At 56.5% G+C, this 27,456-nt stretch overlaps 1 protein-coding gene across 2 annotated transcripts; it reads right to left on the bottom strand.

Moving 5' to 3' along the window:
- Positions 1 to 22,148: 22,148 nt before the first annotated feature.
- On the bottom strand, positions 22,149 to 26,494 carry ZBTB42 (zinc finger and BTB domain containing 42). Of its 2 annotated transcripts, none has more exons than XM_055361716.2 (2): positions 26,222 to 26,494; positions 22,149 to 25,723 (listed from the first exon to the last, which is right to left on the bottom strand). In XM_055361716.2, the coding sequence occupies exon 2, from the start codon at positions 25,704 to 25,706 to the stop codon at positions 24,438 to 24,440; it is 1,269 nt and encodes a 422-aa protein (XP_055217691.1). In that variant the 5' UTR covers positions 25,707 to 25,723; positions 26,222 to 26,494; the 3' UTR covers positions 22,149 to 24,437. The 2 variants fall into 2 exon arrangements, with proteins under 2 accessions (XP_055217691.1, XP_055217692.1); XM_055361717.2 differs by having other exon boundaries at positions 22,149 to 25,545; positions 26,222 to 26,493.
- Positions 26,495 to 27,456: the final 962 nt, after the last annotated feature.

Below are 27,456 nucleotides of genomic sequence, written 5' to 3'. Positions count from 1 at the left end.
CATCCACCCATCCAACCATGCAACCATCCACCAGCCTACGATCCATCCAAACATTCCTCCAACCATCCACCATCTTACCATCCATCCATTAATCTATCCATCCAACCATTCACCATTCTACTACCCATCTAACCATTTATCTATCCATCCACCATTCTATCATCCAGCCAATATGCATTCATCTAACCCTCCATCCGTCCATCCATCCATCAATCCATCCATCCAACCACCCACCATCCTACTGTCCATCCAACCATTTATCTACCCATCTACCACCTCACTGTTCATCCATCCATCCAGCATCCATCCATCCTACTATCCATCCAGCCAATTATCCACCATCCACCATCCTACCACCCATCCAACCATACACCACCCAAATATTTATCCCACCATCTATCCAACAATCCACCCACCCTGTATCCATCCTTCCACCCATCCAACCATTCATCCATCCCTGACCCATCCAATCAACCACCTGTATCTGTTTTTTTCTGGGGGGGGTGGTTTGAGATAGGGGTCTCGCTCTGTCCCTCAGGCTGGAGTGCAGTGGCATGATCTTGGCTCACTGCAACCTTGCCTCCTGGGTTCAAGCAATCCTCCCACCTCAGCCTCTGGTATGGTTTGGCTGTGTCGCCACCAAAATCTCATCTTGAATTCCCATGTGTTGTAGGAGGGACCCAGTGGGAGGTAATTGAATCATGGGGACAGGTCTTTCCCATGCTGTTCTCATGATTCTGAATAAGTCTCATGAGATCTGATGGTTTTATAAGGAGGAATTTTCCTGCATAAGCTCCTTCTCTCTCTTGTCTGTCGCCATGTGAGATGTGCCATTCCCCTTCTGCCATGATTGTGAGGCCTCCCCAGCCACATGGAACTGTAAGTCCAATAAACCTCTTTCTTTTGTAAATTGCCCAGTCTCACATACGTCTTTATCAGCAGCGTGAAAACGGACTAATACAACCTCCCAGTGAACAGTTGGGACTACAGGCACATGCCCCCATGCCCAGCTAATTTTTGTATTCTTCTTCTTCTTCTTCTTTTTTTTTTTTTTTTTTTTGAGACAGGAGTCTCGCTCTGTCACCCAGGCTGGAGTGCACTGGCACCACCTCGGCTCACTGAAACTTCCACCTCCCAGGTTCAAGCGATTCTCCTGCCTCAGCCTCCTGAGTAGCTGGGATTACAGATGCCCGTCACCATGCCTGGCTAATTTTTGTATTTTTAGTAGACACAGGGTTTTACCATCTTGGCCAGGCTGGTCTTGAGCTCCTGACCTCGGGATCCACCTGCCTGAGCCTCACGAAGTGCTGGGATTACAGGCATGAGCCACCACGCCCGGCCTTTTGTATTTTCAAACGTCCAGCAGCACCTCTGCTTGCGCACCTCACCTGGAGGGAAGGGAGGGCCTGGAGGACAGATTTACGTTGATTAGGCCTAACTCACAGGCAGGAGATGGCTCTGTGGACTGGGGAGGGGAGCTAAGGAACTGCTTGAAAGGGCAGGGGCTAAGACATTTGTAATCCACGAAAATGCTGGAAGCATTCCCTGCAGAGGAGGGGCTCAAAACCAGGGAGGCCTTCGGTGGACAGACACGTCATGGCCTTGCCACGCCTCTGCAGTCCTTTGCACAAAATGGCTGAGGCCACAGGCATGGTGGCCACACAGGCTCCGTAGCCTATTCACCCCCACCAGACCCTTGAGCAGCATGGACAGCTGGGCGCCCATCTTTCCAACAGCGAGGATGGTGTCTGAGCCCTGATCTGGCACCACCCGCTGTGGGGAGGGCAGCCAGCCTCCAGGAAGCAGGCAGAGCACACGGCGTGCCTTTTGTCAAGAGCCAGTCCTTGCAGGGATGGATCCTCAAAGGGATGGGTCCTCACAGGCTCCTCCCGCCAGCATGCCATCCTTGGCCTCCTTCACTGCCTTGGGATTCCACAAATGACACTTGTAATCCAGGGCCTTGTTTCAGAGGAAAACCAGTGTGGCGATAAGCTTGTGTCCATCAGTTCCACTGGTCTCACTCCACGCCCTTCACCTAGAAGCAGGAGGCCTAACAGACTGGTGGAATGGTTGCAGCGGGCAGACTGCACCCCTTAACACTGAGATGCAGGCCTGTGGGGGGCAGAACAGGCTTCTAACCTGGGACCGACCTAGGAGGCCATTTCCCCACCGCCAGAATGCTGAACTGGAGGTAGCCATGCCTGTGAGAGGGCTTCTGTGGACGGACGCCAGTCACGGCCTTGCCATGCCTCTGCAGTCCTTACACAGAGTGGCCGTGCGTGACAGCTAATCAGCTATGGAGGGATTTTTCTTTCCCATTCTGGTAATGTGGGGTCGCAGGAGTGGCAGTCCTGCCTCCCGGTCCTCTGGGGAATGTGGGTCTGCTTCCCCAACACAGGAGCAGAGATGCCCTCTGGCCACGTGGGGCCGCTTGCTGCCGAGCTGACCGCTGGAGAAGGAAGCTCCACGGGCCAGAGATCTCTGCAGAGGAATCTCTTCGGAGAGATCCCTGCAGGAAGGTGGGAATGCTGCCTCAGGTGAGGAGGAAGCACTGTGTCAAAACCCAGGGATTCTGAGGCACTGCTCGATATTCCCACGTCACCTAATAAAGGTCCGTGGAAAACTAGGGCCGCTCCCACAGACAGAGCTGTGAGGCTCAGAGCCGGCCTGAGTGAGGACTCGGGCCGAGATGCCTGGTAGAGACCCCAGCCTAAGCATGGCAGAGGGAGAAGCACATCGGATGTGTGGGGAGACAGAAGCTGTTACGGGTCGAACTGTGTCCCCTCAAATTCATATGTCGAAGGCCTAACCCCCAGGGCCTCGGAACGTGACCTTGTTTGGAAACAGGGTCTTCCCAGATGTGATCCATCAAGTTAGGATGAGTCATCCCGGGAGTGTGGGCCCCTGATCCTGTGTGACTGTGTCCTTATAAAGATGGGAAATTTGGACACAGCTCGCAGGGAGAACGCCATGGAAGATTCGGGCAGAGATGGGGGCGCTGCCTCCACCAGCCAAGGAACAGCAAAGACAGCCAGCAAACCCCCAGAGAGTGGAGGAGAGGCCAGGTTCCCCACCACTGCCTCAGACCCAACCAGCCCTGTGGACAGCTGGAGCCTCCAGAACTGGGACCACACGCTGCTGCTGTTCACGCCCCGTTGGTGGCACCTCCTTACAGTGGCCCTAGCACACCAACGCAGGAGCTGTACTCACCAGTGCGGGCCCCCGACCCGCTCCTGCATTGCAGGCCGGCAATGCCCCGACCCAGGAGCTCTGTCCTGAGGTCCATGCTGCAGAGTTCCTTGCTGTGGCCTCCTCCAGCTCAAGGGACATGGCCCCTCAGCACCTAGCCCCTTCCGTCTAGGTTGCTGCCCACACAGGCCTGAGCCTGCTTCCCAGATGGCAGGCCTTTTCCTGGGGTCTCCCTCCCGGGTGGACGCCGCCGCTGCGTGCACACATCTAGGCTCAAGTGGTGGCTGTTTGTGGTGGGCAGTGGACAGAGCTTGGTCGTCAGGCTGGGGTTTTGACATGCCTCTGGGAGAGCCTCCGTGGTGCAGGGATGAGGAGTGGGCCAGCCGCAGCGGGGGCTTCTATTCCCGGACGCAGCGTATTGCAGGTTAATTTACCATTTCCTTTGATCCTCTTCTTCCCTGCTACCTCTAAGGAGGGATTACTGGTGGCTCACAACACACTTCCGATTTCTGTGGGAAGTGCCGCTGTGGTTTCTTCCCTGTTTGGGGTGAGAAATTCTTTCTCTTAGTGAAGGACAGTCACCAAGGACAGGATGCAGAGTGCAAACGTGGGCTGTGCCGTGAACCTCCATCGGCCGCCCAGCGCTGTGCTCTGCCTGGGACATCACCCCCTTTCCGCCAGTTCCTGCAGGAAGCCGCCAGTGGGAGCTGCTGGCAGGAGACTGAAAGGCAGGAGGCGGCTAGGGCCTTGCTCGCCACCCCTCCCTGCTCAGGCGCTGCCTCTGCAGCCAAACGTGCCCCGCAGCGCCCACGGGGTGCTCGCTCTGCTGGGATCCAGGCAGAGGCACATGAAGGTTTGCAGGGCCCAACAGGCACATTCTTTAAGCTCCTCTTTAAGGTACAAGGATACACACACACACACACACACACACACACACAATGTATATTTTAATATAGAAATATGTTTTCTTTGTTTACTTTTGGCTAAATTGTGTCCCTGCCCCCACCAAGTCATATGTTGAAGTCCTAACCCCTATCCCTCAAAATGTGACTGTATTTCAAGATGGAGTCTTTAAATAAGGTCACTAGAGTGTGAGGTCCCTAATCCCATCTGACGGATGCCCTCATAAGAGATCAGGACACACAGGGAAGACCACGTGAAGACACAGGGAGAAGGCAGCGTCTACGAGCCAAGGAGGGGGCCTCTGGAGAACCCAAGCCTGCTGACACCCCTTTTCAGACTTCTGGCCGCCACAACTGTGAGAAATAAAGTTCCATTGTCGGCCGGCCATGGTGGTTCACGCCTGTAATCCCAGCACTTTGGGAGGCCGAGGCAGGTGGATCACTTGAGGTCAGGAGTTCAAGACCAGCCTGGCCAACATAGTGAAAAAAATTTGTATTTTTGTATTTTGGGTCTCTACCAAAAATACAAAAACTAGCCGAGCATGGTGGTGGGCACCTGCAGTCCCAGCTACTGGGGAGGGTGAGGTGGGAGAATCACTTGAACCCAGGAGACAGAGGTTGCAGTGAGCCGAGATCGCACCCCTGCATTCCAGCCTGGGCAACAGAGTAAGACCTTGCCTCAAAAAAAAAAAAAAAAAAAAAAATCCATTGTTTAAGCTGCCCAGGCTGTGGTATTTTGTTTTGGCAGCCCTGGCAGACTGTAGATAGACAGGCAGATGGTATGGAGAGAGATGTACAGATATGTGTATTTATTTAAGGTATGTAAATTATGTCACATGACTCTGCAAGTACATTTCTGGGGTCCCTCCCAGGGCCGAGAAAGGGCGTGAAGGTCAGAGTCCCTGACTCTCAAACCTCACCAGCCTCACGGCCCTACATGGCTGGTCTCCGGGCACCTCGGCCCCTGGTCTACTCCCTGACCCCTGCCCGCACCTCTAAATGAGTTCGAAGAAGAGAGCTCCAGTTTCTGCAGGCCCCACCCAGGGCGTTCTCGCCCAAGGCCTGCCACCCTGCCTGCCTCCTTACTAGTTTGGTGCCTGCTGCTCTCATGGGCTCCCACATTCGGAAATACCCAAGGTGGTGGGCATCGTCTCCACGTTCATCGGTACGGCCCACCTTCGGGGACAATAAGCCCAGCCCCAAGGATCGCTCTGCTCCCAGGAAGACAGCAGGACTGTCTGCAGGGAATGTAGCTTGGCCGGCTCCCAGCTGGGGGGTGAGATGCCAGAGTCCTCACCTGCAAGCATTTCAAATGCACACCCTTGCTGCTTCAGGGGTGACGGGGGTGGGAATCACTGCATTTTGCCTGTCAGGATATGGGCTCTGAATTCCCTCCCCTCCTGTAGGTAGGACAGGAGAGGGTATGACATGAGGCTGCCAGAGCTGTGTAGCTCATAGGACTCTCGCTCAGTCACCTGGGCTGGAATACAGGGGTGCAATCTTGGCTCACTGTAACCTCTGCTTCCGGTTCAAGTGATTCTCCTGCCTCAGCCTCCTGAGTAGCTGGGATCACAGGCACGTGCCACCACACCCGGCTGATTTTTGCATTTTTGGCTGAGATGGGGTTTCACCAAGTTGGCCAGGCTGGTCTCAAACATCTGCCTTGGCCTCCCAAAGTGCTGGGATTATAGGCATGAGCCACCGCGCCTGGCCAAGCTGTGTAGCTTCTGTCACTTCCTTGAAAGCCCAGGGGTAGAAGCCTGGGCCCTTGGTTGGGTCTCTCTTTGGAATCACTAAGCAAAACCCAACTGTGGGATCTGGTTGCTTGTCTGCCCCGTCCCTCCCACTTGCCCAGACACTGTGGTCGGGGGCTGTGCTGGGGTTCCACTGCCGTAACAAAGGACCACAAATTGCATGCTACAAATGGCAGAAATGCATTCACACAGCTCGGGAGGCCAGATGTCAAGGTGCCACAGGGCTGCGCTTCCTCTGAAGGCTGAGAGGAGGCCCCTCCCTCGCTGCTCTCCTAGCAGCATCTGGTGTGGGTCCACAGTCCTGCTTTCCTCGGCTTGAAGCTGCAGCACTTCGAGCTCTGCCTCAGTTGTCACATGGTGGATGGTTAATTTTATGTCAACTTGACTGGGCAAGGGGGTGCCCAGATAGCTGGTAAATGTGATTTCTGGGTGTGTCTGTGAGGGCGTTTCTGGAAGAAGTTGGCACTTGAATTAGTATAGTAAACTGAGTAAAGAAGACCCACCCTCACCAGTGTGGGTGAGCACCGTCCAATCTGAGGGCCTGAAAAGGACAAAAAGGTGGAAGAAGAATTTGCTTCTGTTTGAGCTGGGATGGCCATCTTCTCCTGCCCTCGGGCCTTGGACTCAGACTAATGACACCATGGCTGTCTTCCTTCTCCAGCAAGCAGGCGACAGACTGACAGATCATGGCACTGCTCAGCCATGTACGATGTACGTAGAAGCCTACTGGGGAGCCTCTGAGAATTCTGCTTTCATAATAAAGAGAGAAACATCTCTGTAACTATCATTTCCCCATTCTTACAGCCAGAACATGGTGTGATGTCTGGAGCTGTGGCAATCCTTTTGTGACCATGAGGGAAAGTCACAGAATTACAAAGCCTGTCCCTGCAATTGCTGGCCCTTACAGCACTGGGCTGCTGAAAATGCCAGTCACATCTACCTCCAGGATTCCTGTTATGGGAGAAAAATAAATCCCTATTGGTTCAAATCACCACACTGGGAGTTTCTGCTGTGAAGCCAAAAGTGCTTCTGATACATTATCCATCTATGTATCCATCTGTCCTATAGTTAACAAAGTTTTTATTTATTTATTTTTTAGAGATGGGGGCTCACAATGTTGCCCACCCTGGCTGGTCTCCAACTCCTGAGCTCAAGCAATCCTCCTGCCTCAGCCTCCCAAAGTGCTGGGATTATACATGTGAGCCACCACACCTGGCCTAGATTTTAAGCAAATGAGTGACATGGTTAAACCTGCTTTTTAGAAAGGATTGGAGGAGGCTGGTGTGGTAGCTCATGCCTGTAATCCCCTTTGGGAGGCCAAGGCAGGCGGATCACTTGAGGCCAGGAGTTCCAGACCAGTTTGGCCAACATGGCAAAATTCCATCTCTACTAAAAATACAAGTGGCACTTGTAGTTACTTGGGAAGTACTACTTGTACTTGGGAAGCTGAGACATGAGAATCACTGGAACCCAGGAGGCGGAGATTGCAGTGAGCCGAGATCACGCCACTGCACTCCAGCCTGGGCAACAGAGTGAAACTCCATCTCAAAAGGAAAAAAAAGCCTCTGATCCCAGCACTTTGGGAGGCTGAGGTGGGTGAATCACTTGAGGTTAGTAGTTCAAGACCAGCCTGGCCAACATGGTGAAACCCTGTCTCTACTACAATTACAAAAATTAGCCGGGTGTGGTGGCAGGCGCCTGTAATCCCAGCTACTCGAGAGGCTGATGCAGAATTGCTTGAACCCGAGAGGTGGAGGTTGCAGTGAGCCGGGATCATGCCACTGCACTCCAGCCTGGGCAAGAGTGAGACTCCATCTAAAAAAAAAAAAAAAAAATTAAGGATTGGAGGAAAGAATAGAGGAAACAGAGGGAACGCAGGTGAAGGAGCTTATTCCTGAGGTGTCAGCCTGTAGGAAGCTGTTAACTGTTAGCAGGATTAAAGAAATGAAAGTGTTGAGGGATTCTCAGATTTGCACCAAACCAAGCTCTCTTAGCCCTCCAGAGTAGGGATATTTTTCCCCCAGACCTGACGTATCTTCACCTTTTGAGACGGGATCGGGATTCTCCCTCATCCCACTGCTGCTTCTAAACCATTCTTCTGCCACCCTGGAGAGAAATCCATGTTCCACCCGGGCATCATGCCGCTGGTCGCCTCACCTGGGCTGAGGGCTAGGGTCAGTCCAGCCAGCAGACAAAACCAAGAAGGTCTTCCCCGAAGCTGGGCCCGGTCGGGCAGGTGGAGGGCTCCTCTCCACAGAGGCTTGGCAGAGCACAGTGGGAAGTGCAAACTCCCTTGGGCAATGCCGAGGATCGGGCAGGAGTATCCCCTGGCCCGTAACCAAGAAGCGAGCAAGGGGAACGCCGTCGATGGTCACCCGCAGGGATGGAGAAGCAGCGCCACAGGGCAGCAGCGGGGCTCAAAAGGGGGCGTGAGGCCTCAAGAAGCTCGCAGACCTCCGGGAGGGATGCGGCCCGCGCCTCCCTGCAGTTCCCCTCTGCCCGGCCCTGCGGCCGCGTGGGGTGGCCTCGGCGTCCGGGAGAACAGCCTCTCTGGGCCGACTCCGTGTTCACGCCTCAGCGTCAGTGACGGCGCCAGGCACTAGCAAGGACACAGGGAGGTTCGCGTGGGGCTCGGGATCACCGCCGAATGCGCGTATCGCACCAAGTAACGCGCAGCGGACAGCCCCGCGACACAAAGGCGAGGAAATCGCTGGCAGCGCCCGTCCTCGCGGCCGCGCTTTTGGGAGGGGAGAGCGACAACACGGAAGTCGGCACGCGATGACTCCCGCGCAGCGCCGGCGCCAGAGCCCGGCCCAGGCGGAACCTCGCTCCGCCACTGCTTGCGTTTCCTTGGGGGGCGCTTCCGGCAGCGGCGCCACTCGCGGCCCCACGTGACTGGCGAGCGCCGGGAGGGGGTGCGCAGGCGCGCCCATCCGCTCCCGCACGCCGGGTCTCCTCAGTCTGGCGGTCAGGGGGCGCGTCTGTCTACTCTGCGGACAGGTCACGTTCGGCAGCAGGCCTTTGTCGCGTCCGTCCGGGCTTGGCATCAGCTCGGAGAAGGCGGGTGGGAGGAGCAGGCCGCGATGGGAAGGAGGGGAGGCCCAGGAGCCGGCGCCGGCCCTGAAGAGCCGCACAAGGAGCCCGCCCGCCGCCACGAGCAGGCGCCCGGGACAGGGAAGCCCCGGCGCGCTGGGGCCTTGGGGAGGCGAGGTAGGAGGCAGGCGGCCCGGGCTGCGCGGGAGCAGGGATGGCCCAGGGCTGTGGCGTGGGAGTTGCGCAGGCGGGATTCGAAGAGGGCTCCCGGCGGGAGGCGTCAGTCCGGGGGCGTACGCGAGCGATGGCTGTGACCGCTGAGGGAGAGGACCAGGCTTCCCACAGCGCCGCCGCTCCCGGAGGAGACAGCCGTGGCCCGAAGCCCGAGGAGCGCCGGCAGGTGGACGGGAGGAGCGAGACTCTGTCTCAAAAAACATAAAATAAAATCATAAAATAAAATAACACGTTATGATGCTCCATTTGGTCCAGCCGCTTAGCGTGGCTGCTGACGAATGCAGACACAGCAAGGGAAGGGAAACACCTCCGCACGTGGGGGAACTTATATGTGAGATTTGCTCCCAAGTCAGCAGGGGTAATAAGTGACGTTGCTTGGCAGGGCGCGGTGGCTCACGCCTGTAATTCCAGCACTTTGGGAGGCCGAGGCGGGTGGATCACCTGAGGTCAGGAGTTCGTAGACCAGCCTGGCCAACATGGTGAAACCCCATCTCTACTAAAAATATAAAAATTAGCCGGTGTGGTGTTGGGCGCCTGTAATCCCAGCTACTCAGGAGGCTGAGGCAAGAGAATTGCTTGAACCCAGGAAACGAGGTTGCAGTGAGCCGATACGGTGCCACTGCACTCCAGCCTGGGCGACAGAGTGACTCCACCTCAAAAAAAAAAAAAAAAAGTTCCTATATGATATGGAAAGATGTCTACAATCTCTTTTTTTTTTTTTTTTTTGAGGGAGTCTCACTCTGTTGCCCAGGCTGGAGTCCAATGGTGTGATCTCGGCTCACTGCAACCTCCGCCTCCCAGCTTCAAGCGATTATCCTGCCTCAGCCTCCCGAGTAGCTGGGACTACAGGCGCTGCCACCATGCCCGGCTAATTTTTGTATTTTTTAGTAGAGACGGGATTTTGCCATGTTGGCCAGTCTGGTCTCGAACTCCTGACCTCAGGTGATCTGCCTGCCTTGGCCTCCCAAAGTGCTGGGATTACAGGTGTGAGCCGTCGCACCCGGCCTACAATCTACTTTTAAGTGAAAAAAGCAAGGTGCAGAACAACATACATGGTATGCTGCTTTTTGGGTGGTAATGGGGGAAAATATTTGCTTATAGTTGCGAAAAGAAACACTGGAGAATACGCAAGAAACTAATAGTGGTTCCTTGAAGGCAGGGAAATGGAGTGTGGATGGAGGTACAGGATAGGCAGGGGACACAGGCCACAGGGAGTCTCAATGTCTATTTTTTTAATGACAAAGGATAAAGATTAAAACAATACTTAGGAAAAAAGGAAAGAGAAAGTACACTGAAGTGGCCAGTCATGTGAGAACGCTTACTGGAAAGGGCAGAAAAGTGGAAGGAGGTAAGGGATAAAGGAAGCAGTTTTGAATTTTATTTTAATCTAATCCATTGAATTGATAATTAGTGATTGGTAACATGCTTCAAAAGTTTAAAAGTTACCCTCTCTCGTTTTCCAGCCACCGAGTTCCCTCCCCACAGGCAACCAAACCTCTTTTGATCTGTCCAGAAGTGTTTCATACATGTGAAAACGCATACCGTGCTCAAGTGCACCCAGTTTCCCTTCTCTTTACACCACGGGAGGACGGCGTACAATCCTACTCCCTAGTCTTCACACTCTTTTATACTCAGGACCTCATCTAAACCTAATGACCTCCCAAAGGCTGCAAAAGAGTGCCTTCGTTTCTGTGACTATAGTATTCTGCTCAATGGATGGACCATGATTTATTAGCTGGCCCCCTGCCCATGGACATTGAGCCTTTTCCAGTGCTTTGCTGTACTGAACAATACTCCAACAAATACCCTTATACCGAGGTCGTATTGCTTATGTGCAAGTTTATGGGATAGAATTTCCAGAACTGCTGGGTCAAAACACTTATGTAATTATAATGTGGACAGCAGTGATCAAATTGCCATCTGAATTAGGTGTGTGCCCATTTATACCTTACCAGTAATGTAGTAGAGGGTGCTGTTGTCCCATAGCTCCACCAGTAATGTATGTTTCAAAGTTATGGACTGCATGTTCACGTCCCCCCAAAATTCACAGGAAATCTTACTATCCAATGCGATGATGATTTGGAGACGGGACCTTTGGGAGGTCGTTGGGTTCAGGTGAGGTCATGAGGGTGGAGGGACTGATGTTCTTACGGGAAAAGGAGGAGACTGGAGCTTGCTCTCTTTGCAATGTGAGGGCACAACAAGAGGGCTGTCCCCACCAGACACCAAAGCTGCTGGCACCCCTATCTTGGACATGCCATCCTTCCGAACTGGGAGACACATTTCTGTTGTTTAAGCTGCCCAGTCTGGTATTTTGTAACAGCACCATGAACTAAGACACAGAGTGTTTATCTTTGCCAGTCTGATACCGAATAGTATCTATATTTTTTCTTATAAACATTTTATGAAGGAAAGTTTTTTGTTGTTTGTTTTTTTGTTTTGTTTTTGTTTTTGTTTTTGTTTTGAGACGGAGTCTCGCTCTGTCACCCAGGCTGGAGTGCAGTGGCGCGATCTCAGCTCACTGCAAGCTCCACCTCCCGGGTTCATGCCATTCTCCTGCCTCAGCCTCCTAAGTAGCTGGGACTACAGGCGCCCGCCACCACGCCTGGCTAATTTTTTTGTATTGTTAGTAGAGACGGGGTTTCACCATATTAACCAGGATGGTCTCGATCTCCTGACCTCATGATCTGCCCACTTCACCCTCTCAAAGTGCTGGGATTACAGGCATGAACCACTGCGTCCAGCCTACTAATTTTTGTATTTTTAGTAGAGATGGAGTTTCACCTTCTTGGTCAGGCTGCTCTTGTACTCCTGGCCTCGTGATCCTCCCGCCTCGGCCTCTCAAAGTGCTGGAGTTACAGGTGTGAGCCACCGCGCCCGGCCTCTTTTTTCTTTTTTTTTTTTGAGATGGAGTGTCACTGTGTCACCCAGGCTGGAGTGCAATGGCGTGATCTCGGCTCACTGCAACCTCCACCTCCCAGGTTCAGGCGATTCTCCTGCCTCAACCTCCCGAGTAGGTGGGATTATAGGCACATGCCCAGCTAATTTTTGTATTTTCAGTAGAGGCGGGGTTTCGCCATTTTGGCCAGCCTGATCTCAAGCTCCTGACCTCAGGTGATCTGCTCACCTCGGCCTCCCAAAGTGCTGGGATTACAGGCATGGCCACGCCTGGCCAAAATGCACGAATCTTAACTGTAAATTCTGAAAATGGCTGCACCTGTGTAGCCGCCCCCCACCCCGCACTCAATAAAAATCTAAGCGTGTCCATCAACCTAGAAGTTCCTTTGTGTCCCTCCCTCCCAGTCCCTGCTCATGATCTTGCCCTGAGGCAGCTGCTGGTCCCCTCTTTTTCTGCCGTGGATGAGTTCTGTCTCTGCGAGGACTCACCAGTGGGCAATCTTGCAGCAGGCTTCTCTCCATCAGCTCAGGGAGCTTCATCAACGTCGGGTGCACCGCCAGCTCCTCTCTTTCATCCACGCATAAGATCCTGTTGTATGAATATTCTGCAGTTGGTCTATCTGTTCTCCTGTGGGTGGGCACAGGGGTTGGAGGAAGCTCCTATGAGCATCAGAGGACACATCCTTTGTGGTTACACCTTTCGCTTCTTTTCGGGATGACACCTGGGGGGTAGAATCTTCAGGTCAAGTGGCAGGTGCGTGTTAACATGTTAACAGTGCTTGGTGTTGTCAGTCTTCAGAGCTGGTGTGTAGTGGTATCTTGTTGTGGGACTTTTTTGTTTGTCTTTTGTTTTGTGACAAGGTCTCTCTCTGTTACCCAGGCTGGAGTGCAGTGGCACAATCATGGCTCGCTGTAGCCTTGATCCCCCAGGCTCAAGCAGTCTTCCCACTTCAGCCTCCCGAGTAGCTGGGACCATCGGTATGCACCACCACACCCAGCTAATTTTTTACTTTTTGTGGAGACAGGGTCTCACTATGTTGGCCAGGCTGGTCTTGAACTCCTGGGCTCAAGCAGTCCTCCCACCTGGGCCTCCCAAAGTGTTGGGATTATAGGCATGAGCCACCACGACTGGCCTTGGTGTGTTTTGTTTTGTGTTTTTGTTGTTTTCAAGACACTGTCTCGCTCTGTCATTCAGGCTGGAGTGCTGTGGCGTGATCCCAGCTCACTGCAACCTCCACCTCCCAGGTTCAAGCAATTCTTCTGCCTCAGCCTCCCGAATAGCTGGGATTACAGGTGCACGCCACCACGCCCGACTAATTTTTGTATTTTTAGTAGAGACGATGTTGGTCGGGCTGGTCTCAAACTCCTGACCACAGGTGGTCTGTCCAGCTCGGCCTCCCGAAGTGCGGGATTACAGGTGTGAGCCACCACGCCCAGCCCCTCGGTGGGTTTTGAGTTGCATTTCCCTGTGACTGATGATGTTCAGCACTTTTTCAGGTGTTTATGAGCCATTTGTGTAACTTCCTTTGTGCAAAGTCTATCAGATCTGCTGCCACAAACAGAGACCTCACCCGCCGCAGTTTGTTTTCAAGGGCAGCCTCCTCTCCCGCTTCCACCTGTCTTCACCCGCTCTCCAGTGCCTTCCGGGAGTTTTTTTAACATGTCCATTTTTGTTCAGAATCTATCTTTGTTATCCATGGGGGGTCGGTCCACCCAGGCTGCTCCACCATTGCTCCCTGTGGGGCGAGTTTACTTGTTAAAATTATATTTATTATAGATGGTGTGGAGATGCTTGCCCTTCCTTTTCTGTGACCTGTGCAGTGAAGGGAATGTGTGGGTTCATCCAGGTTGGGTCTTGGGAAGTAGTTTGATAGAAAAGGAGGGGAGGGCTGGAGGCAGGGGCTTGGGGTCAATCTAACGATGGCCAAGGCGCTGAGTCGAGAGGCAGGCAGGAGAGGGCAGGAGACAGACTCGTGAAGGTGGCAAGGTCAAGAAATGGAAAACCACGAAACGAAGGAATTACTGTATAGAGAAATTACCTGCTTGATTAGGTAAACAGGAAAATAGCAGCTTGTGTCATGAGTGAGGATGCCTGAAGCTCACATTCCAGGGGAGCCGTGGCCTCTGGAGATGACCTGGGAAAGGCCACAGACCCAGGAGTGGGGGGCTGGGGTGGGATGGGAGATGAAGGAGATGGGGTGCCCAAAGCTGCAGCCTTGAGCAAATATGGGGGAGACAGGGGTGGGTCGAGAGCCCCGCAGAGAAGAGGAGAGTGTGAGCCTCTGGAGAGCCGGGCCTGGGTAAGCGGGAAGGGGTCAGGGATGCCCCCACCTTCCTTCTCGACCTGTTGGTGGTGCAGGTGGACTTCTGCAGGGGAGCAGTGCATGGGACAGCAGCGGGGGCAGCTGAGTGTCCAGGAGAACAAGCACAAAGGGGACCTGGACTGTCCCACACCCCAGTCTGCTCTGGGGATGCAGGGGTGGGGTGAGCAGCCAGGGAAGGGCGCTACTGGGAGGGCCTAGGCAATGGAGTCACCTGGGTTTTCTTGGTGGGTGAGGCTGTACCCCCTGACTGTACCCAAGAGTGCGTGGGTGTACCTGGAATATTGTGGGACAAAAATGGAAACATCAACAAATTTTACTGATGAGAAAACTGCAGTGGCTTGCCCAGAACTGGCAGAGCCAGGATGGGATCTGGGCCTCTGGCTCTAGCCCAGCGTCCTTGGGCCTCCATGTTCTTCTGAAACATCCAGGGTTCTGGACTGAATTTTGTCCCCAGCCAAATTCGTACATTGAGGTCCTAACCCCCAGTCCCTCAGAATGTGCCTGTATGTGGAGATAGAGCCTTTAAAGAGGTGATGAAGGTAAAATGAGGTCATTAGGGTGGGCCTTAATCCTATAGGACTTGTGTCCTTATAAGAAGAGGAGATTAGGGCCAGGCACCGTGGCTCACGCCTGTCATCCCAACACTCTGGGAGGCCGAGGCGGGTGGATCACCTGAGGCCGGAAGTTCGAGACCAGCCTGACCAACATGGTGAAACCCCGTCTCTACTGAAAATACAAAATTAGCTGGGGATGGTAGTGGGTGCCTGTAATCCCAGCTACTTGGGAGGCTGAGGCAGGAGAATCGCTCGAACCTGGGAGATGGAGGTTGCGATGAGCCAAGATCGCGCCATTGCACTCCAGCCTGGACAACAAGAGCGAAACTCCGTCTCAAAAAAAAAAAAAAAAAAAAAGAAGAAGAAGAAGAAGAAGAGGAGATTAGGACACACACACAGGGAAGACCACGTGAGGCTGCAGGGAGAAGACCGCCCTTTGCAAGCTGAGGAGATAGGACTCAGGAAGAAGCAACGCTGCAGATACCTTGAGACCTGTGAGACAATAAGTGTCTGTTGTTCAAGCCACCCCGTCTCTGTCTGTGGTACCTTATTATGACAGCCAGAGCCAACTACTACAGCCAATAAAGAAACAAAAAACATACCCCAGCGTCTGCTTCAGAAAGCAAAGAAAGGGATGTCTTGGACTGGGCGCGGTGGCTCACGCCTATAATCCCAGCACTTTGGGAGGCCGAGGAGGGCAGATCACGAGGTCAGGAGATTGAGACCATCCTGGTTAACACAGTGAAACTCCATCCCTACTAAAAATACAAAAAATTAGCCAGGTGTGCTGGCAGGCACCTGTAGTCCCAGCTACTCGGGAGGCTGAGGCAGGAGAATGGCGTGAACCTGGGAGGCGGAGCTTGCAGTGAGCCGAGATGGCGCCACTGCACTCCAGCCTGGGTAACAGAATGAGACTCCGTCTCAAAAAAAAAAAAAAAAAAAGAAAGGGATGTCTTGACTTCAGACTCAGACTTCTGCTAAAATTAGTGAAAACAAAACCAGGAGGGTTCCACAGAGGGAGGTGAGTCCCTGGCTCTCCCCTAGATCCACTGCCACCTCCGATACCAGGGTTGTAGCTGGGCCAGCAGCAGCCTTGGTGCTCAATCATTCCTGCCTGGCAGTGGACAGTCCTCTGTGGCCTGGGACCTTTCTGAACGGCCACCCTCTCTGCCTCAGCCACAGGCTCTGGCACAGGCTCTAGAGGCAGCATCTTCTGCTGCTGCCAGCCCGTGTTGGGAGTGGCCTAGCCCTCCAGGCTGCTGTCCCTGGACTCCTCACTGCTGTGGTGTACCCCACCATCCTCCACAACAGCTGGAGGTGAAGGGGTGTTGAGGGAAAGCGGGAGGGGGAGGGGAGCAAGAGGCTGCCCAGAGCAGGGGAACAGAGCCAGGCCAGGGCCGGATTGCAAAGGTCCACAAACCAGCAATGCCCAAGCACACCCAGGGAGCCTGGGGGTGCTCTGTACGGCCTTGTTATCCTGGGGAGTCTGGGGGTGCTCTGTACGGCCTTGTTGTCAAAGGCTCCTCACCCTTGGTTCCCTTCTGACCTGGCAATGGCCCCAGAGGGAAGCAGGCAGGTGTTACATTTGTCAGCAGCAACGCTGCCAACACTTAGTGTGGATGTTACCCTATTCACCCATCAACGGTTGTCTGCCATTCCCATTTCACAGGCGAGAATGCTGAGGCTGAAGAAAGGGAGTGACATGGTTATGAGCACAGGACAGGTGGCTGACGGGACAGGCCCCGGTGGCCCTGTGTGCCATGGAATTCCGAATTCCTGGGACTTGCAGGGGCGGCCTTCCTTCTGTGCTGTGTGTTCAGAGGTGCCAGTGGGTGTGCGTGCAGAGAGGTACAGACCTACTTTCACAGAGATGCAGACTTTTCTTCTTCTGTATATGGAAGGGTAGTGGCGAGAGGGAGGAGGTGCAGGGAAACAGAAAATACCCTGGAACTAGCAGGTTCCATGGCTCATGCCTAGAATCCTAGCTACTCAGGAGGCTGAGTGGGGAGGTTCACTTGAGTCCAGGAGTTCAAGACCAGCCTGGGCGATACAAGACTGTGTCTCAAAAAATAAAAATAAAAATCCTGGAACTTGAAGGCTACAGAAAAGGGAAGTGCAGATACTGAAGCTCCACTGAGTGAGGAGGGCAGATATTACCCCTTTCTCCAACTACTTCTCAGCTTGAACATAATCAAGCCCTACTTCCTCAGCCTGGAAGCCGACCTAGAGTTGGCTCAATTTCTTTAGGGATCTTCCATAAAGGTGGTGCTGGTGGTGAAGGTGGAGGTGATGGTGATGGTGAAGATGGAGGTAGAGATGAAGGTGACTGATGATGGTGGAGGTAATGGTGATGGAAGTGGAAGCAATGGTGCTGGAGGTGGAGGTGATGATGGTGGAGGTGGAGATGATGGTGGAGGTGATGGTGGTAGAGGTGGAGGTGATGGTGGGGGTGGAAGTGATGGTGGAGGTGGTGGAAATAGAGGTGATGGTGGAAGTGGAGGCAATGGTGGAGGTGGAGGTGATGATGGTGGAGGCGGAGATGATGGTGGAGGTGATGGTGGTAGAGGTGGAGGCAATGGTGGAGGTGGAGATGATGGTTGTGGTGGAGGTAATGGAGGTGAAGGTGGTGGTGATGGAAGAGGTGGTAGATGTGGAAGTGATGGTGGTGGAGGAGGTGGAGGTGATGGTAGACGTGGAGGTGATAGTGAAGGTGGAGGTGATGGTGGAGGTGGAGGTGATGGTGGAGGTAATGGTGGTGGAAGTGGGGGCAATGGTGCTGGAGGTGGAAGCAATGGTGGAAGTGGAGGCGATTGTGGAGGTGGAGGAGATAGTGATGGTGGTAGTGGAGGTAGAGGTGATGGTGGTGGAGGAGGTGGAGGTGATGGTGGATGTGAAAGTGATAGTATAGGTGGAGGTGATGGTAGAATTGAAGGTGATGGCAGAGGTGGAGGTGAGCATGGAGGTAATGGTGCTGGAGGTGGAGGCGATGGTGGAAGTGGAAGCAATGGTGGAGGTGAAGATGGTGGAGATGGAGGTGATGGCGGTGGAGGTGGAAGTGATCATGGGGGTAATGGTGGAGGTGCAGCTGATGGTGGTTGAGGTGACGGTGGAGGAGGAGGTGGAGGTGATGGTGGAGGTGGAGGTGATGGTGACGACGGTGATGGTGGAGGTAACGGAGGTGGAGGTGATGGTGGTGGAAGAGGTGGTGGATGTGGAGGTGATGGTGGTGGAGGAGATGGAGGTAATGGTGGTAGAAGTGGAAGTAATGGTGCTGGAGGTGGAGGCGATGATGGAGGTGGAGGTGGAGGTGATGGTGGCGAAGGTGATGGTGGTGGTGGAGGTAACAGAGGTGGAGGTGATAGTGGTGGAAGAGGTTGTGGATGTGGAGGTGATGGTGGTAGAGGAGGTGGAGGTGATGGTAGAGGCGGAGGTAATGGTGGTGGAAGTGAAGGCAATGGTGCTGGGGGTGAAGGCAATAGTGGAAGTGGAGGCGATGGTGGAGGTGGAGGAGATAGTGATGGTGGTAGTGAAGGTGGAGGTGATAGTGATGGAGAAGGTGGTGGAGGTGATGGTGGTGGAGGAGGTGGAGGTAATGTTGGATATGAAGGTGATGGCAGAATTGGAGGTGATGGCAGAAGTGGAAGTGATGGTGGAGGCAATGGTGGTGGAGGTAGAGGTAACGGTACTATGGAGTTGGAGGCGATGGTGGAGGTGGGGGAGGCAGTGATGGTGATGGTGGATGTGAGGGTGATGGTAGAGGTGAAGGTGATGGTGGATGTGAGGGTGATGGTAGAGGTGAAGGTGATGGTGGATGTGGAGGAAATGGTGCTGGAGGTGGAGGTGATGGTGGAAGTGGAGGCGATGGTGGAGGTGCAGGAGATAGTGATGGTGGTAATGGAGGTGGAGGTGATAGTGATGGAGGAGGTGGTGGAGATGATGGTGGAGGAGGTGGAGGTGATGGTGGATGTGAAGGTGATGGTATAGGTGGAGGTGATGGTAGAATTGGGGGTGATGGCAGAGGTGAAGATGATGATGGTGGATGTAATGGTGGTGGAGGTGGAGGCAATGGTGGAGGCGGGGGAGTTAGTGATGGAGGTGGTGGAGGTGATGGGGGATGTGAGGGTGATGGCAGAGGTGGAGGTGATGGTGGGTGTGGAGGTGGAGGTGACGGTGGAGGAAATGGTGATGGAGGTGGAGGTGATGGTGGAGGTAGAGGAACTGGTGATGGTGATGGTAGAGGTGATGGAGGTGGAGGTGATGGTGGATGTGAGGGTGATGGTAGAGGTGGAGGTGATGGTGGATGTGGTGGTGGAGGAGATGGAGGTAATGGTGGTAGAGGTGGAGGTAATGGTGCTGGAGGTGGAGGTAGAGGAGGTAGTGATGGTGATGGGGGTGGAGGTGATGGTGGATGTGAGGGTGATGGTAGAGGTAGAGGTGATGGTGGATGTGGTGGTGGAGGCGATGGTGGAGGTAATGGTGCTGGAGGTGGAGGTGATGATGCAGGTGGAGGAGGTAATGATGGTGATGGAGGAGGTGGTGAAGGTGGAAGTGATGGCAGAGGTGTAGGTAATGGTGCTGGAGGTGGAGGTGATGGTGGATGTGAAGATGATGGTAGAGGTGGAGGTGATGGTGGTGGTGATGGTAGAATTGAAGGTGATGGTAGAGGTGATGGTGGTGGTGGTGGAGGCGGAGGTAATGGTGCTGGAGGTAGAGGCAATGGTGGAGGTGGAGGAAGTAGTGATGTAGGTAGTGAAGGTGGAGGTGATGGTGGTTGGAAGTGATGGTACAGGTGGAGGTGATGGTAGAATTGGAGGCGATGATAGAGGTGGAGGTGATGGTGGTGGAGGTGGAGGTAATGGTGGAGGTGGAGGAAGTAGTGATGTAGGTAGTGAAGGTGGAGGTGATGGTGGTTGGAAGTGATGGTAGAGGTGGAGGTGATGGTGGAGGTAATGGTGGTAGAGGGGGAGGTGATGGTAGAGGTGGAGGTGATGGTGGTGGAGGTGGAGGTAATGGTGGAGGTGGAGGAGGTAGCGATGTAGGTAGTGAAGGTGGAGGTGATGGTGGTTGGAAGTGATGGTACAGGTGGAGGTGATGGTAGGATTGGAGGCGATGGTAGAGGTGGAGGTGATGGTGATGGAGGTGGAGGTAATGGTGCTGGAGGTAGAGGCAACGGTGGAGGTGGAGGAGGTAGCGATGTAGGTAGTGGAGGTGGACGTGATGGTGGTTGGAAGTGATGGTAGAGGTGGAGGTGATGGTGGAGGTAATGGTGGTAGAGGTGGAGGTGATGGTGCTGGAGGTGGAGGTGATGATGGAGGTGGAGGCAATGGTGGAGGTGGAGGAGGTGGTGATGGTGGTAGTGGAGGTGGAGGTAAAAGTGGAGGTGATGGTGGTGGAGATGATACTGATGGCGGAGGTAAAGGTAATGGTGGAGGTGACAGTTGTGGTTCCATGGAGGGGGCGGTGGTGGTGATGATGACCATGATGACAGCATGGGATGTGTTCATTGAAGATGGGACTGAGGTGGGGATGAAAGAAGTCATAGAAAACCAGGGCAGAGCCTCTGTGGGCTTGGAGTTCACTCCTGAGAGCTGGGACAGCCAGGATTGGAGCCATGTCTGCACCGGGTTTGTTTGTTACCGGCTCCCCAGGGGTGTCTGTGGAGTGGAGCCTCCCACACCGGGAAGGACTCAGCACCATTCAGGAACACTGGGAAAGGTAAGACCAGGTGTGTGTGGGAGTGGGCAGGAGCTGGGGAGGTGGCAGAAGGGAAGGGCCAAGGCTGCCGACTCACCTGCTTCCCACTTGCAAGGCGGCCTCCCCAGGGTGGTGTCCACGCACCTGGGCTGACATGATCGGGCCTCTGTGGAGGGCCAGCCCCTGCCTGGTGCCTGCGTCCGTGTTGTCCACTTGCAGGCTCCTGAGAGGTCACCCTTCCTGGGGAGCCTCCAGGGATACCTCCTCCGCAGAGTCTGACCCTCTCCTTCCCTCTGGCCTCGTCCTTGCTGCCCCAACCTGCCACCGTGCCTCTGACAGCATTGGTGCCCTGTGCCCAGCACTGTGGGTAAACAGCTTGAGGTTTCCTGGAGTTTGTGGAATGAAGTCCTGGATTTGCCACCAACTGGCTCTGGGACCATGGACAAGTACTGGTCCCTTCCATGTGCCTCAGTTTACCATCCAGCCAAGGAAGCCGGCTGGATGGCCTCCAAGGAGGGTGCCAGGAGGTCCACCCTGGCCAGGAGTGGGACTGAAAGCTTCCACGACAGCTCTAGCAGTCAGCTGAGTGTGAGCACAGTGTGGCAGAGCTGGGCAGGCTGGAGGGGCCCCAGGAAGCCCCATGCCCCCTAGGGGACAGCAGACCATCCTCCTTTCCTGCATGGTTAGCATAGCAACAGCCTCCTCCTCTGGGTTGAGAAGGCCTGGGCTGAGTCATGGGCCCAACTGGGAACATGAGAGGGCCTCCCTGCAGGACAGGGCACTGGTCCAAACTCAGCAGGAGGCACGGTGGGTGTGGGAGGGGGTAGGGGAGGAGCCAGCACCACCTCCCAGAAGGAAGGACCTGCATTTGGGGTCAGGACTGGGAAGGCGGCAGGGGCTGGCCCAAGAGGGGCAGGCCCTTGCACACCAGCTCAGCCTGACTTTGAGGACTCTCTGGCCAGCACCATCCCCACCCTGTCCTGGGCCTGGGGCTTACCCTGGCTCTTCGCAAGCCAAGAGGGCACTGTGTTGACACTTACAGCACATGTAGAGGCCCTGCCCCATCTGGTCTGGAAAGGAAGGCCGTGCTCCCCCCAGGGAGGGCTCAGGGCTAATGACCCCCTGCAAGGCCTCTGGAGGGAGCAGGGCAGAGGAGGAGGCGTGGAACTGCCCACCCCAGCCTCATCAGCCCAGAGCCCAGCCCAACCTGCACAGGGCTCTAGAAATTTCTGTGCCTTCTCCCACCAGCAAGAGGCCAAGGGCGTAGGGTAGTGGGGAGGGCCATGGCATCCCTAGGTTCACAGGTTTCCTCCAGGGTCCAGCCTCCTTCCCCAGGGCAAAAAACCACTGTGGACTGCCCTGCCCAAGCTGGCCTGTGTCCTCCGCCTCCCTGACAGATCTGCCTCCCTGGACTCCCCTCCCCCAAACGCTGGCAGTTGGGGACAAACCTGGGGAAAGAGGGGGTGCCACCTCAGCCCTGTCCCAGCCTCCCCCATCCACCAGCATGAGCACGTGGTGGCATTTGGGACACCTGTTCCCACCCATCCTCAGGAATAGTCACTGCCGTTTCCACTGGAGGTGGGCTTTATTACTGTCGCCATGATGTGAAAAGAGGAAGACAGCACCCATTCCCACGCCTCCTAGACACTGTGCACCAACAACTGTCTGCTGGGGTTAGCACGGAGCTGTCCCCACCCCCGTCTGCTGGGGTTAGCACGGAGCTGTCCCCACCCCCGGGGTCAGAGCACCCACAGGTGCCGAGCTGGCCCAGGAGACCCCCACACTGCTGACGCTGTTTGCCTTGTGTCTGCACAGGCCTCTACTAAACTCTCCCACACAATTAGTGTCTTAAATATATGTACACGTATATATTTCGTCTCAACTGTGTCAGTTATAAAATTAAAACTGACCACTTCTCCTTACGTTATCTTCACAGTAGCTGTGCAGAAGACAACAAATCCAGTGTTGATAGCTCAGGGCAGGCTGCCCACCCCAGCAAAAGGAAGTTCTTCCCCCATGGGACCCACTGGGGGAACCAGTGCCGCGGCCACATCTCCGTGCTTGGGTGGCAGTGTAGCTGCCCATCTACGGGGTGCCGGGTTGGCTTGGGCCTTGCCATGTGCCAGACGCATGCACACACACACACACACACACACACACACACACCCCACCCGATTATGGAGCACATCACACCAAGCCCTTGCAGAGGTGGGGGCTGGGGCCCAGGACAATCAGAAGCAGGGCCCCTCCCCCAGCTGTCTCGAGACCAAAGCCATCCAGGGCCTCTGAGCCCTGGGGCATCACCCAGAAGCGCTGGGCTCCCAGGCTGGCACCCAGCACACCAGGAGCCCAGGGCGCATGGGAGATGCGCTAGGGACGGTCTTTCACTCCAGACCAGGCTGACTAATAAATGTGACATCCAGTGTTGTCAGGAGAAGAGAAAATAACGTGGACTTGGCTGGACTCTGTTGTCCAGGCCATTCCCAGTCACAGAGGAAACATCCCAGGTGGTCTCCAGGCGTCCAGGTGGCTCTGCACCTGCCGACCCCCGGAGGCCAGTGAGGTTCTGGCAGCAAGATGTGCTCCATTAGGCAGGCAAAGCAGGGCGACCTGAACCAACGACATGTGCGGGGGTTGTGGTCTCCACATTCTGTTCATGTTCGAGGAGCGTCAGTCTCCCAAGGCTGCGGATGGAGGCCCCTAGGGTGCTGCGACTCCCACTCCTCACCTGCCCCAACCCTGCCGCCATGGCCACTTTCACCCATGCCTCGCCGTGGGGAAAGGAAGGCCCGCAAACCCTGCCCCTGGCGGACAGGGCAGCCTTTGCCTCTGCTCAGTCAGTGCACGGAAATGCCCACAGCTCCAGGGAGACCCCCTAGCAGGCAGAGTGACCGTCAAGGTAAGGTCCATGGTGGCCCAGCAGCAGCACAGAGCTCAGCGGCCCAGACCCCACCCTGGGGGATGCCCAGAGGCTTCCTAGACCTGCACTCAGGCAGACAAGCATGTGGCTGGGCGGCCACCAGCAGACATCTGGCCGCCTCAGGAGGCTCTTCCTGGCTCTAAAAAGAATCCAGTTCCAAATTCCCACTTTCTCTGCTCAAAGTTACAGTGTGGTCATAATTGCACGCTCTCATGGACCCACGTCCCACCCGAGTGACAATGACGCCACAGCCACTCAGCTTCTAGCAGGCTCTACTCCTGCTGCCTTAGGATCCCTGCTGGGGCTGCACCCCCCCCCCCACCCTGAGACACCAGCTGTGCCCAGATGGCCCCTGCTGGCACTCACTGTGCCCCAGGCCTTCCTGGCAGGGGTTCCTGCTGCCGCTCCCCAGGAGTGTCCTGTTCCCTCCCAGCGCCCCATTGGGACGCACACCAACAACTTTTCTGACATGTGAATAATTCACCTAGCGTGGGGCCAGGCTCATGAAGACTTCCCCAAGCCTGCCAGAGAGGTGGTCAGGAAAGTTCCAGGCCGGGAGATGGATGTGCCATCTCACACGGAGAAACGGGGGCAGAGCCAGGTGCTGGTTGGACATCCCTCAGAACTTGGCTGGAGGGAACGGGAGAGGAAGATAGTGTCACAGCCTAGGCAGGGCACAGCCTGGGGGCCGGAATGAGTTGGAGAGTGAGGGGAAAGGAGAGGCAAGGTGGGAGGAAGGCTGCCCAAGTTACCGAGTCTGAGGCCAAGTTCCAGGAAGCGGCAGCATTCTCTCTGCCAGGCGGGTGGAGCCATCCGGCCCGAGCAGGGACCTCCACCTGGCCAGGCTTCACACCCCATGCTGTGTCCCACCTGGGAGGGCCCATCCCTTCCCTTCCCTTCCCTTCCACCCCACCTTCAGGACCCACAGGGATGCATCACACCAGAAGGGACTTGACGAGGCCACAGTGAAACTTGCGGACGTGGCGGTAGAGGTCCCCGGACTGCGTGAAACGGCGCTCACACCACCGGCAGGCATGCGGCTTCTCTCGAGTGTGCACTACAGTGTGCCGGCTCAGGTTGTGGGAGTACTGAAAACTTTTGCCACACTGCACACACGTATAGGGCTTCTCACCCGAGTGTGTCCGCTCGTGCCTCTTCAGCGTGTATGTGCACGAGAAGGTCTTCCCACAGAGCGGGCAGGTGGGTGCCACGCCGTCGGGTGAGAGCCGGGCCCGGGTGCTGTCTCGCTCACGGAAGTGGGCACTGAGGTGCAGCTGCAGCACGTGGGAGCTGGGAAACAGCTTGCCGCACAACGGGCAGATGCAGAGGGGCCCACCAGGCCCCAGCTCGTCCTCACTCGCCAGTCGCCCTGCACCAAGCTCCAGCTCCTGGCTGCCCTCTCCGCTGACGGGCAGCGGCTGCAAGCCCACCACCAGGCCCTTGGCTGCAGGAACAGGAGGTGGCTTCGGGGGACTGTGGGGGCTCCTAGAGCTGCTGCTCTCCTCCTGTTCGGACAGTGAGTCCCGTTCGTCCTTCACCAGTGGCTGGGCCCCTGGCTGCATCTGGCTGCAGAGGGGTGTCTGGAGGACGCACGGTGGGTGGACCCGCTCCTGCCTTGGGCCAGACTTCAGCGACAGGTCCAGGGCCTGGTCTGACTCTTCTGGGACCTGGCAGGGAGGAGGCCCAGATGCTCGAGGAGGGAGGGCAGCCTTGACCCCAAACGGGGGGAGCTTGCCCTTTCGGGCAGCTGGGCAGAGGTCCGCGGTCCAGACGGGCCAGGGGCACGGTGGCTGAGCAGGCTCTGCCCCAGGGGCAGGGTTCCCCGGGTCCAGACTTCGATCCTTCTCCTGGAGCCTGCCCTTGCAGACCTTGACGATGTCATACATGTGCAGGTAGCTGGCGGCTGCCAGGACGTCCTCCACAGGCAGGCTGCGCAGGTCCAGGCGGCCCTCGTACATGAAGTCCAGTAGGCGGCCGAAGGCGGGCGCCGTGACGATGTCGCCGTTGAGCCGCACCGTGTCGCGACTGCCCGCGGGCCGGTCCCTGTAGAAGAGATGGAAGTAGACGCTGCACGCGGCCAGCACGGCACGGTGGGCCGGGAAGCGCGCGTCGCCCACCAGCACGGTGCAGTCGCATAGGAAGCCCAGCTCGCGCTGCTGCCTCAGGCGGCCCAGCAGCCGTCCGCCGTGCTCAGGGAACTCCATGCCGCCGCCGTCATCACCTGGGCACAAACGGGACGCCCGTCAGCGCGCCTGGAGACGCCCACGAAGCGCCCTTCCCGGCTGCAGGCAGCGCGGAAAGAGCGGCGCGGGAGTGACGCGCGCAACCGCCCGTCCAGAGCCGCCGCGGGCACCTGCCCCGAGCAGGAAAAACTCGATCGAAAGTAAACAGTAGCAGCTCCGCCGCGGGGGCGGGTCCCGGGACTCAGGCGCAGGGGCCGGAGCCGCGCAAACCTGCGCTCGTCCCCGCCCGGGCGCTCCTGAACTTCACTCCCGGGTGGCCGCCCGCTCGCGGCGTCCCCGACGCCCGGGTGGCTGCGCCGCCGCCCGCCCCACGCCTCCGCGCCGCCTCCAGCTGCCGCCCGGCCCACCAGATGCCGCCGCCGCCGGCCCCATTTATGGCAGCGCGGCCGCGGGGAGCGGGGAGCAGGGAGCGGGGAGCGGGCCGGCGGGCGGGCGGGCGGGGCGGGCAGAGCCGGGAGCCCACCCCCAGCGCTCACCTCCGCCGCCCCGAGCTCCTCTCCGGTCGCCGCTCGCGCGCGCGCCCTCCTCAGGGCGGCCCTGGCGCGCGTGGAGCTGCGGGCAGCGCGCCCCGGCGGGGAGGGCGCGGGGACGGCGAGGGCGCCGGGCGGGGCGCGCTCCAACTTGGCTGGCCCAGAGCCGCCCGCCGCTCGCCCCGCCCCAGAGAGAGCGAAACTCGGGGCGGGGGCCGGAGGGGGCGGGCCGAGCGACTTCCCGGAGCGGCGGAACCGCTGAGGTCACCCTCGCCCCCCCCTTCCCTGTCCGCTCCACCCGGCCGGGCCCCGCGCGCAGCCAGCAGGGGCGCTGGGGTGTGAGGGGGGTTTAGGGGACTGCGCGGGGGCAGGGGGTCTCTCGCGATACTTGGCGCTTTGGCCTGGGTCCCCCCACCTCCCAACCTTTCCCGGCATGGGGTTCTTACTGCGCCAGTCTGCAAAAGGAACCCTTCCGAGGGTCCGCTTGTATCCCAGCCCGCGTTGGGCAGTCACCCGAGGGTAAACCCGGGACCCTGGCCTCCCGCCACCTCTCAGGGCGCCGGCCTTGGGATGGGGTAGGGGGTGCGTGGACTGGGGGTCGTTAATTTTACAAAGATGACACCTCCTTCTTCCTTGAAAGCCTATTTTTGAATTTAATTCAGCTGGGACCCTCTTCCAAACATTTAAGCAGGATCTCGATACTGGAGTCCAGAACGGGGACTTCCACCCTCTCCACAGACCCCAGCCCAGCGTCTATGGGGGACCCAGCGCAGAGAGGCACGGAAAACGGGCACCTCCCAGCAGACATGGTGGCATGGGGGGACAAACGCCATAACAGAGACAGTCGGAAGCCCTCCAGAGCCCAGGGTAGGCAGGAACGTGTTCAAAGAGGAGGAGACTCCGGACAGGGGCTGGCATGGGAGTGGGGGTAGGGAGGAGTGGGGGAAAGTGTTCCAGGGCAAAGAAGCATTGAGAAGATGTGAGGGGGACGCCTGGTTGTGGGAGAGGGAATCGCCAGAGAAGTAGAGAGTGTGTTTGGCGGGGTTAGGGTCCCTCCCAGGCAGATGGAGCCTTTTCCCAGGGGCACAACCTGGGCTGCCCTTGACTGAGCAGGTTTGAAGGTACTCTAGACCACCGGATCATCTTCACAACAGTCCCATTAACTAGACGCTCTTATTTTCATACCTTTTTGGTGAGAGAGTTTAGGTAAGGTACCCAGAGCCATGTATCAGGCAGTAAGT

Source organism: Gorilla gorilla, chromosome 15 (genome assembly GCF_029281585.2).
Source record: "Gorilla gorilla gorilla isolate KB3781 chromosome 15, NHGRI_mGorGor1-v2.1_pri, whole genome shotgun sequence".
NCBI lineage: Eukaryota > Metazoa > Chordata > Mammalia > Primates > Hominidae > Gorilla > Gorilla gorilla.
Note: the sequence above shows the minus strand (reverse complement) of the source record. Positions and strands in the feature narration are given on the sequence as shown.